General features: G+C 36.7%; 2 protein-coding genes and 1 long non-coding RNA gene across 3 annotated transcripts in view; 2 read left to right on the plus strand and 1 right to left on the minus strand.

Annotated features, from left to right (window-relative positions):
- The window catches only part of unm_sa41569 (un-named sa41569), a 46037-nt gene extending 41780 nt beyond the window's left edge, over positions 1–4257 (plus strand). The window contains exons 27-30 of the mRNA XM_089126195.1: positions 217–382; positions 471–791; positions 3619–3688; positions 4054–4257. Coding sequence (XP_088982321.1) covers positions 217–382; positions 471–791; positions 3619–3688; positions 4054–4061 — 565 coding nt within the window. The 3' untranslated portion in view covers positions 4062–4257. The remainder of the gene's footprint in view (positions 1–216; positions 383–470; positions 792–3618; positions 3689–4053) is intronic.
- The window catches only part of LOC148969471 (uncharacterized), a 364565-nt gene extending 351643 nt beyond the window's left edge, over positions 1–12922 (minus strand). The window contains exon 1 of the long non-coding RNA XR_016149588.1: positions 11760–12922. This is a non-coding gene — a long non-coding RNA (uncharacterized LOC148969471). The remainder of the gene's footprint in view (positions 1–11759) is intronic.
- Positions 4408–6462, plus strand: ccl27b (C-C motif chemokine ligand 27b). The gene is made up of 3 exons (XM_089126196.1): positions 4408–4513; positions 5767–5884; positions 5984–6462. The coding sequence occupies exons 1-3, from the start codon at positions 4459–4461 to the stop codon at positions 6090–6092; spliced, it is 282 nt and encodes a 93-aa protein (XP_088982322.1). The 5' UTR covers positions 4408–4458; the 3' UTR covers positions 6093–6462.
- Positions 12923–14914: the final 1992 nt, after the last annotated feature.

Here is a 14914-nt window from a genome sequence, read left to right on the forward strand (position 1 = left end):
ATACAAGTGTGTTTTGCTATTTTCAGCCTGACGCAGTTATCATATATAATGAATACATAAGAATAAATGGTATAAGTGAATAATGACAATGATAATTTATTATAATGTGCAAAAACTAATATGCAAAAAATTAATTTATTTTATATTATTGTTCTTTTTGTTTGTTTAATTAATTATTGTTGCTTATTTATTTGAAACATGTCTTCTCCATAACAGGGGTGCTGACCGCTGCCGTCACTACATGGTGGAGATGCAGAACAATGGCAAGTATGTGATTCTCGGGGAGGACCGGGCTCATTCCTCCCTCACAGACCTGGTCCAGTACCACAGTCAGGTGGGCATCAAGCCCTTCATGGAGCTGCTCACGGTGCCCTGTGGTCAGGTGGGTGTGCTTCACTCGTGGAAGGGCTTTCACTGCTCGTCTTTTGTGTGATATAAAGATGGAGTGTGGTGTGTGTGTGTGTCTACAGATGTGTGATCGGGAGCCAGACTATGAGGAGCTCAAAGGTCTTACATCAGAGAGCAGCGCTTCGTTTCATGCTGAGGACATGGACACGTGTTCGAATAATGTGCACGTACAGATGCAGAGACTCTTCCTGCCGCCGGGAGGAAACTCAAACGTTGAGTCGCACAAACCCCCGGTGCTCAAGCGCATATCTGACCGGCGCAGACGGATCGAGGCCGCACAGACGGAGCACAAGGACGACGATCCCAACCACGAGAGCAGGCCGTTCCCTCGACTCTACCCGTCCATACGACTGGCCATGAGGGAAATCCAGCAGATCCAACAGGTACAAACACACAACACGTATAGAAGATATATTGACCGGCACACTTTTTACTCCAGTGAATGTTTCCCAGCGTTGGTTTACACGTTTTTATTCAGTTTGTATACATAGAAACATCAAGCTTAGACTAGGGGAAAATTTAAATCAAGCTATTATAAAATTTGCACCTTAATGGGCAACATGGGCATGCCCCTCAGGGCATGTTGTCGCACTATATGGGGTAAGTTGTCACAGTGGGGACCTGCTATATACAACACTGAGGAAGGAAAAAAACAATATATATATATATGAAGAGTTCAGATGCAAAAGCCTCTAAATGCCATTTGAAATTTTCTTCTTTAATGATGATTTTTATCAAGCTTGTATATTTAAGTTCAGTGATTTCACTTAAATGGCAATGATAATTACCTATTAATTGTTATTTAAGTGAAATTACTGAACTTAAATGTACAAGTTTGATAAAAATCATCATTAAAAAAGAAAATTTCAAATGGCATTTAGAGGCTTTTGCATCTGAACTCTTCATATATATATATATATATATATATATATACTGTTTAACCCCCTGACGACCAAAAACGTGCCAAATACTCTATCATTAATGGTCATATAAATAAAATCAATACATGATTATAAACTACAGAGGGTCTTCTTTTTTGTGAACACTCTTATTAACATCAAAACCTTGTGTTTTTGTAAAATAAATAAAATTAACAGGGTGCGCTTTGAGCTCACTCTGTCTCGGCAAAAATCTTTCTGAAACGCGTCTGAAAAATAAACTGTAACTCATTAAATGCTTGTCACAGAGACACGAAATATTTCTCTTTATGAAGCTGAAATTCTCTTCTTTTAAATGAAGTCATTTATATAAAAAAGTGTAATCTGTATGAAAAGAGAGAGATGTCAGTCTTTTTCCTTTCACCTAATTATAGCGTATGACGTGTTAATGTGACCCCGCCCACTGAGAGCGTGCACTATTCAAACGCTAATGTTGAGGTTCATGTGTTCATTCATTTAACATCATAGCCTACTGTTAAAGACGAAATAGATTAACAAAAACTTATTTGATGTTTATTTTATAGTAAAAACGTTGTAGACAGTTTCTGCTCATATGTTAAATATATAGTATGTTTTGTCAAAAATAAACTAATCAACTGTTATAGACCATTTTGTTAGATGTAAACAACACTGGTCCAGAAACACTTCCTGTTTCAGTTTGTAACTGTTTTCTTTATTTCACATGTAAAGAAAACATCTTAAAGGTGTTGTTTATCTTTTTGATTCAGTTTTAAATGTTCTGTTGGTTGTATTTTATCCCAGCTTTTGTGTAGTGTTAAACTGAAACAGGAAGTGCTTCTGGACCAGTGTTGTTTACATCTTGTGAAATGGTCTATACAATGCAAGCTAATGCAACGCACATATCAAAATAATGAATCCTTAACTTTGAAATATGTATTATAAAATGTAAATCCTACTTGAATTCCTACTTTAAAAATAATACTTTATATGGAAAAATAATTTTCTTTTCAAGATGTTTCCAACTCTAACTTTGAACCAATTCTACACAATGCCCCATATAACCTATTTGACCAGGATTTGGACTAAAAATGGGTTTTTGACTTTCATTTATATTTTAATATAATACATATATATATATATATACTGTATGTATGTTGTCCTTTCATTTTTTTCTTGTCTGACTCACCTGAATGAAATGCTCATTATTATGCGTGTCTTTGTCTCTTTAATTATTCATGATGGGGCTGGCCTGTTCATGCCCATTCGTATATTGCCTTGGTAAACAAAAAATGTTTTTTACAATATAACCCAATTCACAGTTTTATGTGAATGATTAGGCAGGATGATTTTCAGATCATTGTGAAGAAAAAACTCTAGGCAACAACATCCATTAGTCAAAAGTCTTGTGGCCACATATTTCGTATGTGTCTTGTGGCCTTATTTCAGAAACTTTCATTTATATTTTTTCAATAACCACGCATAAACAATATTCTCTCAAAAATATAAACATGTACATACATGTTGCTCACATATGATGGTAGCCCTGTTTGTGATAAATATAGTAATATTAATATGTTTATAAGCAACTGAAAAAAGTTCAAATGTCAGGACATGTCAGAACATCTCAAGGACCCCAAGTACACCTTGGTCCCCAGGGGGTTAAACTAATAGTATATACTATTTATTTATATTATTTACATTGTAAAATGATTAATTGTAATATGCAAAATTATAATTATTTTTGTTTTATAATTTATACCATTGTACCATTGATATACTTTTATATTTTGAATTAGACTTTATTTTTCTGTTTTCATTTTAATTAAATTAGTTTAGTTTTGAACTGTGTCTACCAAGTTTTGTTAATTACCTTTTTTAGTTTTAAGTTATTTTAGCACTTCAGTTAACGTATATATATTTTATTTCAAGTAACAAGTTTTTAACATGTAAAATATATACAATTTATACGATAATAACCCTGATCTGTATAATATTTCTTTGTTATTTTAGTTTCTCTATTGGTCCCTAATTTAGATCCTGTTTTTCAAACAAAATCACACAATATGTCAATGCGATTGCGTAATGAACTGTTAACCTGTCAGAAAAGCTGCCAGAAAAGCCTCATTTCTGCGCTGTAGGGAAAATGCCACCTCGTTCGTGTGAGGTGAAGAGCTTGTGGATTGACATTTTGATGTGTGTTTGTTTTCTTCAAACAAAAGTATATTGAACTTGCATGATTTATTAGACTGTAGTGTCACCTGGCTGTGATGTAATCTCTTACATGTTGTTTCAAATCCCATGTCTTTCCCAGCACTTCCAGCAGACCCAAGAACAGATCCAAGTGCCCTCCGGCAAACCCTTGAACTCATGGAAGAGGACGGGTGAGTCCTGAATCATCAATCTTTTTTTTATTTCTTTTCTTAACCCTTTTCAATGTCTTTCATCCATGAACAACACAAATGCCTTGAAACACAAAAGAAGATCCAAAGCATCTCAAGTTCCCTCCAGTGTACTGACAGACAGTAAATGCTCTCTAACTGAATGCAACTTCATTTGATGCTGTGCGAGTGGATAAAGATCATTTTTAGTATATTATATGCTCAAATATTTCACAAAAATCTAATTTAGTGGTGCATTTTTCCACATTTTTGCTGTTTTAATGCCCAAATTCATTATAAAAGCAGTTTAGAATGCAGTTTTGAATGAATTCATTTATTTCATCAAATGCATTTCTTGTCTCTTTCAGATGCATGAAACTGTGGAGAACGAAACTACAGATGTTCTTAATGCTGCTATCCATTTTTTTTTTAGGTTTATGTAAATGTGAAATGTTAATGTAGTTACGGTGAAAGCCACAGTGATTTTAACTTAATTCTTAATGTTGGTTGTAATTTTATTCAATGTAAATTATGCTGTTTTTAGGTGATTGAATAAAAGATTGTTTCATACACTACAGGTCTCTGTTTTTGAACACATGAATGAAAATCACTAAATGCTTGAGGCTGAATGTAGGAGAAAGGTTTATTGTCTGTCACACGCTGATGAATACGCCGATCATCATCTCGTAATAGGAGGAGCTCTAGCAGCAGATATAAGAGTGATCAGAGTCTCAGATCTCACAGGATTTACAGGGACTCTCACTGATCTTCAGATGGATCTCGTAGTGCTCGCGATTTTACTGTCCATCGCCTTCAGCGCCGCTCAAGGTAATACCTAGAGTTACTGCAAATCACATTCATGTTCACATTCAGTAGTGTTACTGCAGGATCACATTCATTTGCTTCAGATTAAGATTAAGGATAGATAGTTTTTATCATTTTTTAAATCATATTTTTTATACACATACACGCATACTGTACACTGTATACATATATATATATATATATATATATATATACTGTGTGTGTGTGTATATATATATATTACACACATAATAAGATTAAGGATAGATTGTGTGTGTGTGTGTGTGTGTATTTATATTTATAAATATGTGTGAAAAAAGATACATATATATATATATATATATATATATATATACACACACACAAGAAAAATAAAATCTATCTTTAATCTTATTATATGTGTAATATATATGTGTGTGTGTGTGTTTGTGTAAAAAAAAAAATATATATATATATATATATACACACACACAAACACATATAGATAGATAGATATACACATTTATGGATGGATAGATTTATTTATGTATTTGTGTGTGTGTGTGTGTGTGTGTGTGTATATATATAAATATATATTTTTTCACACAAACACACACATAGATAGATATCCACACATTTATGGATGGATGGATAGATTTATTTATATATATATATATATAGTCAAAACAAGTATAGATAAAACAAGATATATTAAACAAATATATATATATATATATATATTAGGGCTGTGCAAAAGTTAATTGCGATTAATCGCATCCAAAATAAAAGTCTGTGTTTACATAATATATTTGTGTGTGCTGTATATAATTATTTTGTATATATAAATACCTATGCATGCATGTATATATTTAAGAATTATTTGCTCTTAAATTCTGTATATATTTATAAATACATAATCTATATTATATAAATATAAATATTTTATATATGAATAACACATTTTCTTAAATATATACATGCATGTGTGTGTATTTATATATACAACATAATTATATACAGCACACACAAATATATTATGTAAACACAGACTTTTATTTTGGATGCGATTAATCGCAATTAATTTTTGCACAGCCCTAATATATATACACAAAGCCTGTATGTATGCATGTTTGTATATATATGTATGCATATTATTTAATGTTTTTTACACTTCAGGAATTAATCTTTTAGTCTTTCAAGCAAATGCCATTAATACCTCTGAAATATGCAGAATATCGATGCATTCATGTCTTATTGTATTTATCAGTGTTAGTGTTGTTTTTGGTTTTGATTTCCAGGTGCCACACCCAAATGTTGTGTTGAAACGACTAAAAAGTTTCCTCTTGAAGTTCTGCTGAAGGTCACGAAATACGACGTCCAGACGGGCCAAGGAGTGTGTGCGATTGATGCCCTCGTGTGAGTTATTTATATTTCATGTCTTCTGAATTATGAATTTCTGAAGGATCATTAAAGCAGAGAATAGCCCATGTGTCAATCATAAATCTCCCGTTTCAGATTGCATACCAAATACAAGAGATACTGTGCAGCACCCAAGCTGGAGAGACTTCTGAAAAAGATCCTTTCAAAATCGAGGAACGGTCTTAGAAACGGTTCTGCTGTTTGAATGGGATCAGAGGATATAATGCAACGCATCATAAACATGTGGAAAGATCCTTTACTTTCTTCTGTAACACTTTATTATAAGGTGACATAGTTACACATGTTACATGTACTTACTACAGTAATAACAGTAAGTTGTGCATAATTACAAGTATCTAACCATACATGTAGTTAATAATTACTACTAAGTACTTATTTGTGTAATTATACTGTAACAACATCCTTAACAACATCTGTTTGCATGTTTTTCTACATTAGCTTGATGAACTAGGTTAACTTGCATAATAGTTACTAGTCTTGAACACATTTTGTTTAATGCTTTATAGCTGCTTTCTTACAACAAAATAAAGATGTTTTTTTATATATATTTCTCATGCTTTCAAATATACTTTGTATTAAGTCACATATATTATGTTTGTAATGCTTTGAGTATGAGAAAGGCACATAAAACTTTTTACCATTAAAAATGGATAAAGCAGATCAACAGCACGTCTTGAGTTATGGTTCAAGTAAAGGGCTGTTAGTGTGATTGATGAAGGTACTTTGATGGGCTTTTTTATTATAGACCTTTGTTTAAATAGAAAAATCCAGTCTTCTGGGTAAAGACAGATATTAAGATATTTACAAACTATATATATATGGAGGTCTTACGGGCTTGGAACGACATGAGGGTGAGTGAGTCATTAATGACATAATGTTCATTTTTGGGTGAACTAACCCTTTAAGGCAACATCATGTATTTAAAATTTATATAAAGTGTTAGTTCTTATTAATGCCATGAGAATTATGTTTCCATCCGTTTTTATTTACTACTGTTAACAATCTTTCTGAAGGTTTTACTCACCTAAAGGATTGTTAGGAACACCAATGCATTTCTTCGATGCATTTAGGGGTGTGGTCCTGGTCAAGACAATCTCCTGAACTCCAAACTGAATGTCAGAATGGGAAAGAAAGGTGATTTAAGCAGTTTTGAGCGTGGCATGGTTGTTGGTGTCTGAGTATTTCACAATCATGTCTAGGGTTTACAAAGAATGGTGTGAAAAGTAGGGATGCACCGAAATGAAAATTCTTGGCCGAAACCGAAAACCGAAAAAGAGGAAACCAAGGCCGAAAAAAAACCGAAACCGAAACACCGAAAGAATTATTAGTATCATTGCATTTATGGCTATGACTGTTTACTAAAATCAAGGCATTGCAATTGCATATTAATATCACATTTTCAAAGAATAAATCAATTACAAATTATGCAAATATTTATTTAGCACAATGCACAGTATAAAATAAAATTCAAACTAAAATGTTTAACTTGACTCCACTCATGTGTACACTAAATAATAATTTACTGGCCTGCAGAAAGGTTTTAAAATGAAATGTTCTCTCAAAAACAAAGCCGAGCGCAAACTTCTCATCAAACCAACCAGCACCCAGTTTGCATGTCTAAATTAGTTAAATTTAGCATACAATAGCATAAAAAGCCTTTTTAAATGAACAATGGTCCATGTTTAATACAAATGTACATGAAACTTAATGAAACATGTCTAGTGAATGTATTTAAATATTTAAGAGAGCATTAATTTAGTTCTATACATACATATCTACATAGTTCCCAATCCCATATACATATTTTTTTGTAATGGCACAAGTAATAATCTCAAAGTTTACTGAGTTTTACATGATTATTTTTGTATTGGTGGTGGAATAGCCTACTAAAAAAATAAGCATTGTCATGTGTTTATCTTTCTTCTTCTCACCGATTCCTGATGGTTAGAGGACAGTTACTTGAGTCGTCCCAAGGAATAGTACAACGGCGAGCGGGTCAAGTATAAACGCCTCGACCGTTTGGAGCGGTGCGCGCGCTGTCTGTGGAGACTCGCGCTGCCTTGTTTACTTTCGCCTGCCTCCGCAGCGCGAGTCTCCACAGACAGCGCGCGCACCGCTCTTGACCCGCTCGCAACCGGAGTCGTCGTCACGTCGCATTGTTTAGAGCAGATATAGGTGGATAAACAAGGCTTCCGTATCCTCGCGGGTTCAGATGCACTGAAATACGTCCACACCGCAGACATGTTGCTTCAGACAAGCACGTGCAGGTCGCGGTTTCTGTTTGCGTCATCACAACATTTCGGCCATATTGTTTCGGTGATAAAAGTCTGCGGCGGCCGAATATTCGGTGCATCCCTAGTGAAAAGGGAAAAACAGCCAGTATGCGGCAGTCCTGTGGGCCAAAATGCCTTGTTAATGCGAGAGGTCAGAGGAGAATGGACCGACTGATTCAAGCTGATAGAAGAGCAACTTTGACTGAAATAACCACTCGTTACAACCGAGGTATGCAGCAAAGCATTTGTGAAGCCACAACAAGGGTTTTGCAAGCGCTGTGACGTACAGCGCTGTGGTCATACACAGTACGCGTGCGCGAGCGATCGGTTGTTTGTGTTTGTAGCTCCGGAGAATTTCTTCACTAATCCTTGATTTTCTTCTTTACCACTTATTTATAAACAAGCACTTTCTATTTTTATATTATGTGAACTTATCCTCGATAGTATTCCTTATAAAAAACAATTGGATTGCTTTGATATCGCTACTTATATCCAACCTTCCTAATCCTGGCTACTAGCCTTTAGCCCGCTAGCATTCCACGCGTGCCCTCTCGCCTATTGATCGTCTCATTTTACACCCGTTTCACTGAATCCTGGTTATTTCCGACATTTCAATCCTAAATTAGTAGTGATAGTTGTAGTATCACTACTAATTACTGATCATCCGTTATAATGGCGAACATATCAGATGCGTGTCTAACATTACCTTTGAGTGCAGGTGAAGACCCATTCGAGCTCTTCACGGTGAAGCAGGAGCTGGAATACGTCGAGAAACAGATCCGCGGTCTGCTGGTGAAGCAAGCCGAGCTGTTGGATCGGCGCTCAACGCTTGAAGCATCACGCGCCGACGCTAACAAATCAAATCACTCTTTGACTCCGAGTTCGTCTACTCCGTATGTCACTCTGCCGAGGAAGATGCGATCATCTCAGGCTTCATTCACTCCGGCACCGAAACAACATGGACCATGGATCACACAGCGGAAGACACGAGCCAGGAGGACCAGAGCTGCCTCTCCGCCCCTCCCGGTCTTCGAGATCTCCACCCGGAACCGCTTCTCCCCTCTTCGCGAGCCGGAACGCGATGACGCCGTGATCATCGGCACATCCATAGTCCGCCATGTCCGCGCTAATTCGGATAAAGGTAAGGTGCGCACTCACTGCTTTCCTGGTGCTCGTGTTCTTGATATGGCTGCACAGGTTCCCGAGATCCTGAACGGGGACGAGCGCGTCGGAGCTGTTGTGCTGCACGCGGGAGCGAACGACATTAGGCTGCGGCAGACGGAGGTTCTGAAGAAGGACTACAGGAGCCTGATCGAGACGGTACGCAGCACAGCGCCTAAAGCAGCGATCATCGTGTCTAGACCGCTTCCCACGTACAGACAAGGACAGGAAAGGTTCAGTAGACTTTTTGCATTAAATGAATGGTTAATGTCATTGTGTAATGATGAACAGAGGCTGCACTTTGTAAATAACTGGCATCTGTTTTGGGAAAGACCGAGGCTGTACAGCACGGATGGACTCCATCCCAGCCGAATCGGAGCGGCTGTGCTGTCAGACAACATTTCCAGGACACTACGCACCAGATGACTAATGAGTCAAAGTCCAAATTACAGCCTTTGCGGTCCAAACTTAACTAATAAGCATAGTGTGGAACATTATATAGAAACTGTGTCTATTCCTCGTTTAGTGAAGCCAAACAATAAATCTAGTGTAGGATCTAGCAAAAATCTTATTGTAATCAAACCAGAAAATCTAAATATCAGTGAACAAAAACAATTTCTAAAGCTAGGTCTCCTAAACATTAGATCGCTCACACCTAAGGCGGTTATCGTAAATGAAATGGTCACAGACAATAACTTCGATGTTCTGTGCCTTACTGAAACCTGGCTTAAACCAAATGAGTATTTCGGTCTAAACGAATCTACTCCGCCAGGATACTGTTATAAACATGAGCCTCGTCTGATCGGTCGTGGCGGCGGTGTTGCAACAATCTATAAAATATCTTTAATATTACTCAGAAAACAGGTCACAGGTTTAATTCATTTGAAGTACTTGTGCTAAATGTTACGCTCTTAGATGTAAGAAGGAAATCCATATTATCTCTAGCCCTGGCTACTGTATATAGACCTCCAGGGCCATATGCTGAATTCCTAAAAGAGTTCGCAGACTTTCTCTCGGATCTATTGGTAAATGTCGATAAAGCAATAATTGCTGGAGATTTTAACATACACGTAGATAATACAAATGATGCTTTAGGGGCTGCGTTTACAGATTTATTAAAGTCCTTTGGGGTCAAACAAAACGTCAGTGGTCCCACTCATCGTCTAAATCATACACTAGATTTAATTATATCATATGGAACCGATCCAACTGATATAGATATTATACCGCAAAGCGATGATGTCACTGATCATTACATGGTGACTTGCATAATACGTACGGCTGAAATATGTCATGTTGCGCCACGTTATAGACCAGGCAGAACAATCCTTCCAACCACTATAGATGGGTTTTCAAATAGCTTACCTGATCTATCTAAGCTGCAAAGTGAACCCAAACAAACAGATGAATTAGAGGAAATGACTAGCAGTTTAAGCACCATTCTTACTAGTACATTAGATATTGTTGCGCCAATTAGATTAAAAAAGGTTAGAGAGAAAACTAAAGCACCATGGTACAACAGTGCTACGCATGCTATCAAGAGAGAAACTCGCAACTTAGAGCGTAAATGGAAACAAACTAATTTAGAGGTCTTTAGAATCGCGTGGAAAGACAGTATGTCACGTTATAAAAAGACACTAAAAACAGCCAGGGCTGAGCATCTCCGCAAACTAATCGAAAATAACCAAAATAATCCAAGGTTTTTATTTAACACCGTGGCTAGACTAACAAATAAACAGACATCACCAGAGCAAAATATACCGTTACAGTTTAGTAGTAATGATTTTATGAATTACTTCAATGCGAAAATAGAAAGCATCCGAAACAAAATTATAAATGTACAATCCGCTATGGTGTCTTATGATTCAGCTTCAATTATGGCCCCTCTAGAACAACTAAACCGCTTTACAACGATAGGACAGGAGGAGCTAAATAAACTTATCATTGCATCGAAACCAACAACTTGTTTATTAGATCCAATACCCACTAAACTACTGAAAGAACTATTACCTGCAGTGGAAGAGCCTCTCCTCAATATTATTAACTCGTCTTTATCTTTAGGTCATGTCCCAAAAATATACAAGCTGGCTGTAATAAAACCGCTCATTAAGAAACCGCAATTAGATCCAAATAACTTGGCAAATTACAGACCCATTTCAAATCTTCCATTTATGTCCAAAATACTTGAAAAAGTAGTGTCCGCTCAATTGTGCTCTTTTTTGCAAGAAAATGATATCTATGAAAAATTCCAGTCAGGATTCAGAGCGCATCATAGTACAGAAACTGCGCTAGTTAAAATTACAAATGATTTACTTTTAGCTTCTGACCAAGGCTGTATCTCAATACTAGTCCTACTTGATCTTAGCGCTGCGTTCGACACTATAGATCATAAAATACTCTTGGATCGACTACAAAACTTCACCGGTGTCCAGGGACAGGCATTAAGCTGGTTTAGATCGTACTTATCGGACTGTTCTCATTTTGTCTGTTTAAATGGGAAAAAATCAAAGATAACGTCAGTAGACTATGGAGTACCGCAAGGATCGGTTTTAGGCCCTCTGCTATTCTCAATATATATGCTGCCACTTGGTAATATTATAAGAAAACATGGAATTAATTTCCACTGTTACGCTGACGACACTCAATTATATATTTCATCACGACCAGATGAAAACACTAACTCATCTAAAATGACAGAGTGTCTCAAAGATATAAAATGCTGGATGACGCGTAATTTCCTGCTATTAAATTCAGATGAAACGGAGGTATTACTTATTGGTCCAAAAAAACTACTCACAAAACCTCTCACAATACAACTTTAATATAGACGGATGTCCTGTTACTTTATCCACTACAGTAAAAGACCTGGGTGTTATACTAGACCGCAACTTGTCTTTCGAAGATCATATTTCATATGTTACAAGAACAGCCTTTTTCCACCTTAGAAACATTGCTAAGCTACGTAACATGCTATCTATTTCTGATGCAGAAAAATTAGTTCACGCATTCATGACCTCGAGACTAGATTACTGTAATGCTTTATTAGCTGGTTGTCCTGCATCCTCAATAAACAAGCTACAGTTAGTACAAAATGCAGCTGCTAGAGTTCTTACTAGGTCAAGAAAATATGATCATATAACACCGATTTTATCATCTCTACACTGGTTACCTATTAAGTTCCGCATCAACTACAAAATACTACTACTGACCTATAAAGCCCTAAATGGTTTAGCACCTATGTACTTAACGGACCTTCTTTCGCCCCACAATCCACCGCATTCCTTAAGATCACTAAATTCAAGGCTTCTGGTCATTCCTAGGATATCTAAGTCCACTAAAGGAGGGAGGGCGTTCTCGCATTTAGCTCCAAAACTCTGGAATGGCCTTCCCGATACGGTCCGAGCCTCTGACTCGCTGACACAGTTTAAAACTAGATTAAAGACGCTTCTCTTTAGTCAAGCATTCACATAATGCTTACCTTCTAGTCCTCTGTTATGCCATACGGAACCGTTTGCCACTGAAACTGCTTAACGCACCAGTGGGGCTCGACAGCCTTTTAGACAAATGGGTCGGCGCGTATGGTCGGCGCGTATGGTTGGGTTGCGGAGAGTTCAGGTTACGGAGAGTTTGTGAGTTATAACGGAAATCATTATGAACATCAGCTATGCTAATTATTTCCCATCTGCCTTTCTGCTGTTATCTCAGAAAAATGGCGTTCGTCAGGTCCAGTTTTGTGTCCAGCCTCTCACGGGGATTTCGGATGCCCCAACGCCTGTGATGAGACGACTCAACGCCTGTGAAGAGACGACTCAACGCCTGCGATATGTTATGGCGCCGTTTGATTCATAAACAATATTTATATTTAATATTTATATTTAAACAATATGAATGTAAGCCAGAGGAGAACTGGCCCCCGACTGAGCCTGGGTTCTCCCAAGGTTTTTTCTCCATCCAATCTGATGGAGTTTGGTTCCTTGCCACTGTCTCCTTGCTTTGAGCTTGCTCAGTTGGGGTTATTTAGTGTTTAGCAATATTATTGATCTGTGTTGTGCTACTTTCATGTTATCACTGTGAAGCTGCTTTGATGCAATCTGTATTGTGAAAAGCGCTATATAAATAAATGTGATGTGAATGTGACTTTCTCGTGAAACGATCGTCGTGAGGGTGTCGTTTAAATACATTATTATTTTGTTTGAAATGCACATTAATGTTCGATTCGATGTCGGGCTTCAACAACAGCACAAAATGTTTGCATTGCCCTAAAATTATTTGCGAGTGGCTTCCTTTACACTATTGGAGATGCGGAGAACTTGATAAGCTTTCTGTAGTGCCATTCACAAAGTAGTGCTCTTAGTTTTTTTTTTTTTTTTTTTGCCAACTTAGGGTATATTATAATTTTTAATGAAGATAATGCAATCATGATGACCATGCCGATTATGACTTACAGTCCCTCAGGCTTAACTTACGTGATTGGTGCCATACACTGTAGACTACACACATGTTCCCATCAAGGCCTCAATGAAGGGATTTTGTGAGCAGAAAGGGGGCTTATAAAGTGCAGCCAAATTACTATTACAATTTTTAATATTCCAGATTTGGAATATTATATCACTTTTTTTAAAAGGCATTTGACTGAGTAAAATCTTTTAGATGGTGTGTGACCATGTTCTATATCACAAATCAGTGTGAAAGCAAAATGGCCAGGATCTGTGCATGACTCAAGAATTTTAAGAGATTCACATTTATGAACATTATTTGAACATGGTAAGGAAAATTATAAATATCAAACTCACGGTATTACATACACTTATGCTGAGAACTGCATTTTTCCATTAAACAGGTGATTACAACAGGATCCTGCATGGAGACTAGTGTTTTATGACCCCATTCCCTGACCCAAACCCCAGACCAGTTACAATGCAGCTCTAGGACAAGGGCACACAATGACATAAGCTTTGGCCAACTAAAGGGAAGATTTCAATGTCTAAAAACCCTGAGGGTTGCACCTGACAGGGCCTGTGACATTGCATGTGCCATATTACACAACACTGCCAACATCAGAAAAAGAAAAAAAAAGTTTAATTAAGCCTAAAATAAAAGACAAGACAAATTTGCAAAACTCTGTTTGCTTAGAGTTTTATTTCAATAGTTCTTTGTAAAGAAAAGCCAGTTATTCAGTCATCTTTTTAAAAGATATTATGCAAGGTCAGCAATAGTACTCTGTGTGATTTTACTCTGAAGTTTATTTTGAAGCAACTCTATTTCTAGTGCAATTTTTTCTTAGTCAAGTTCTGTTTCTCCCCCAGATTTTTGTTTTTTCAAAATACTCTATTTTCTGTTGAAGACTCATATAGGGAACAAATGCAACAAATAAAAAGCAAAAGTTGTCTACACTGCCCACCCCTGTATCACTGCTGTGTGCAGACTCTTCTGTACATGTGGACTCCTGTCAGAAATAATAGGCATAGGCACAAGTATATAAATCAATTAAAGCCATCAATTCAGTTAAAGTCCTTCCTCCAAAGGACAGTCATCTGAGAAGTTTTCTTCACTCTCCAGTGCAATGTGATTG

Source organism: Pimephales promelas, chromosome 23, assembly GCF_988280905.1.
Source record: "Pimephales promelas chromosome 23, fPimPro1.hap1.1, whole genome shotgun sequence".
Taxonomy (NCBI): domain Eukaryota; kingdom Metazoa; phylum Chordata; class Actinopteri; order Cypriniformes; family Leuciscidae; genus Pimephales; species Pimephales promelas.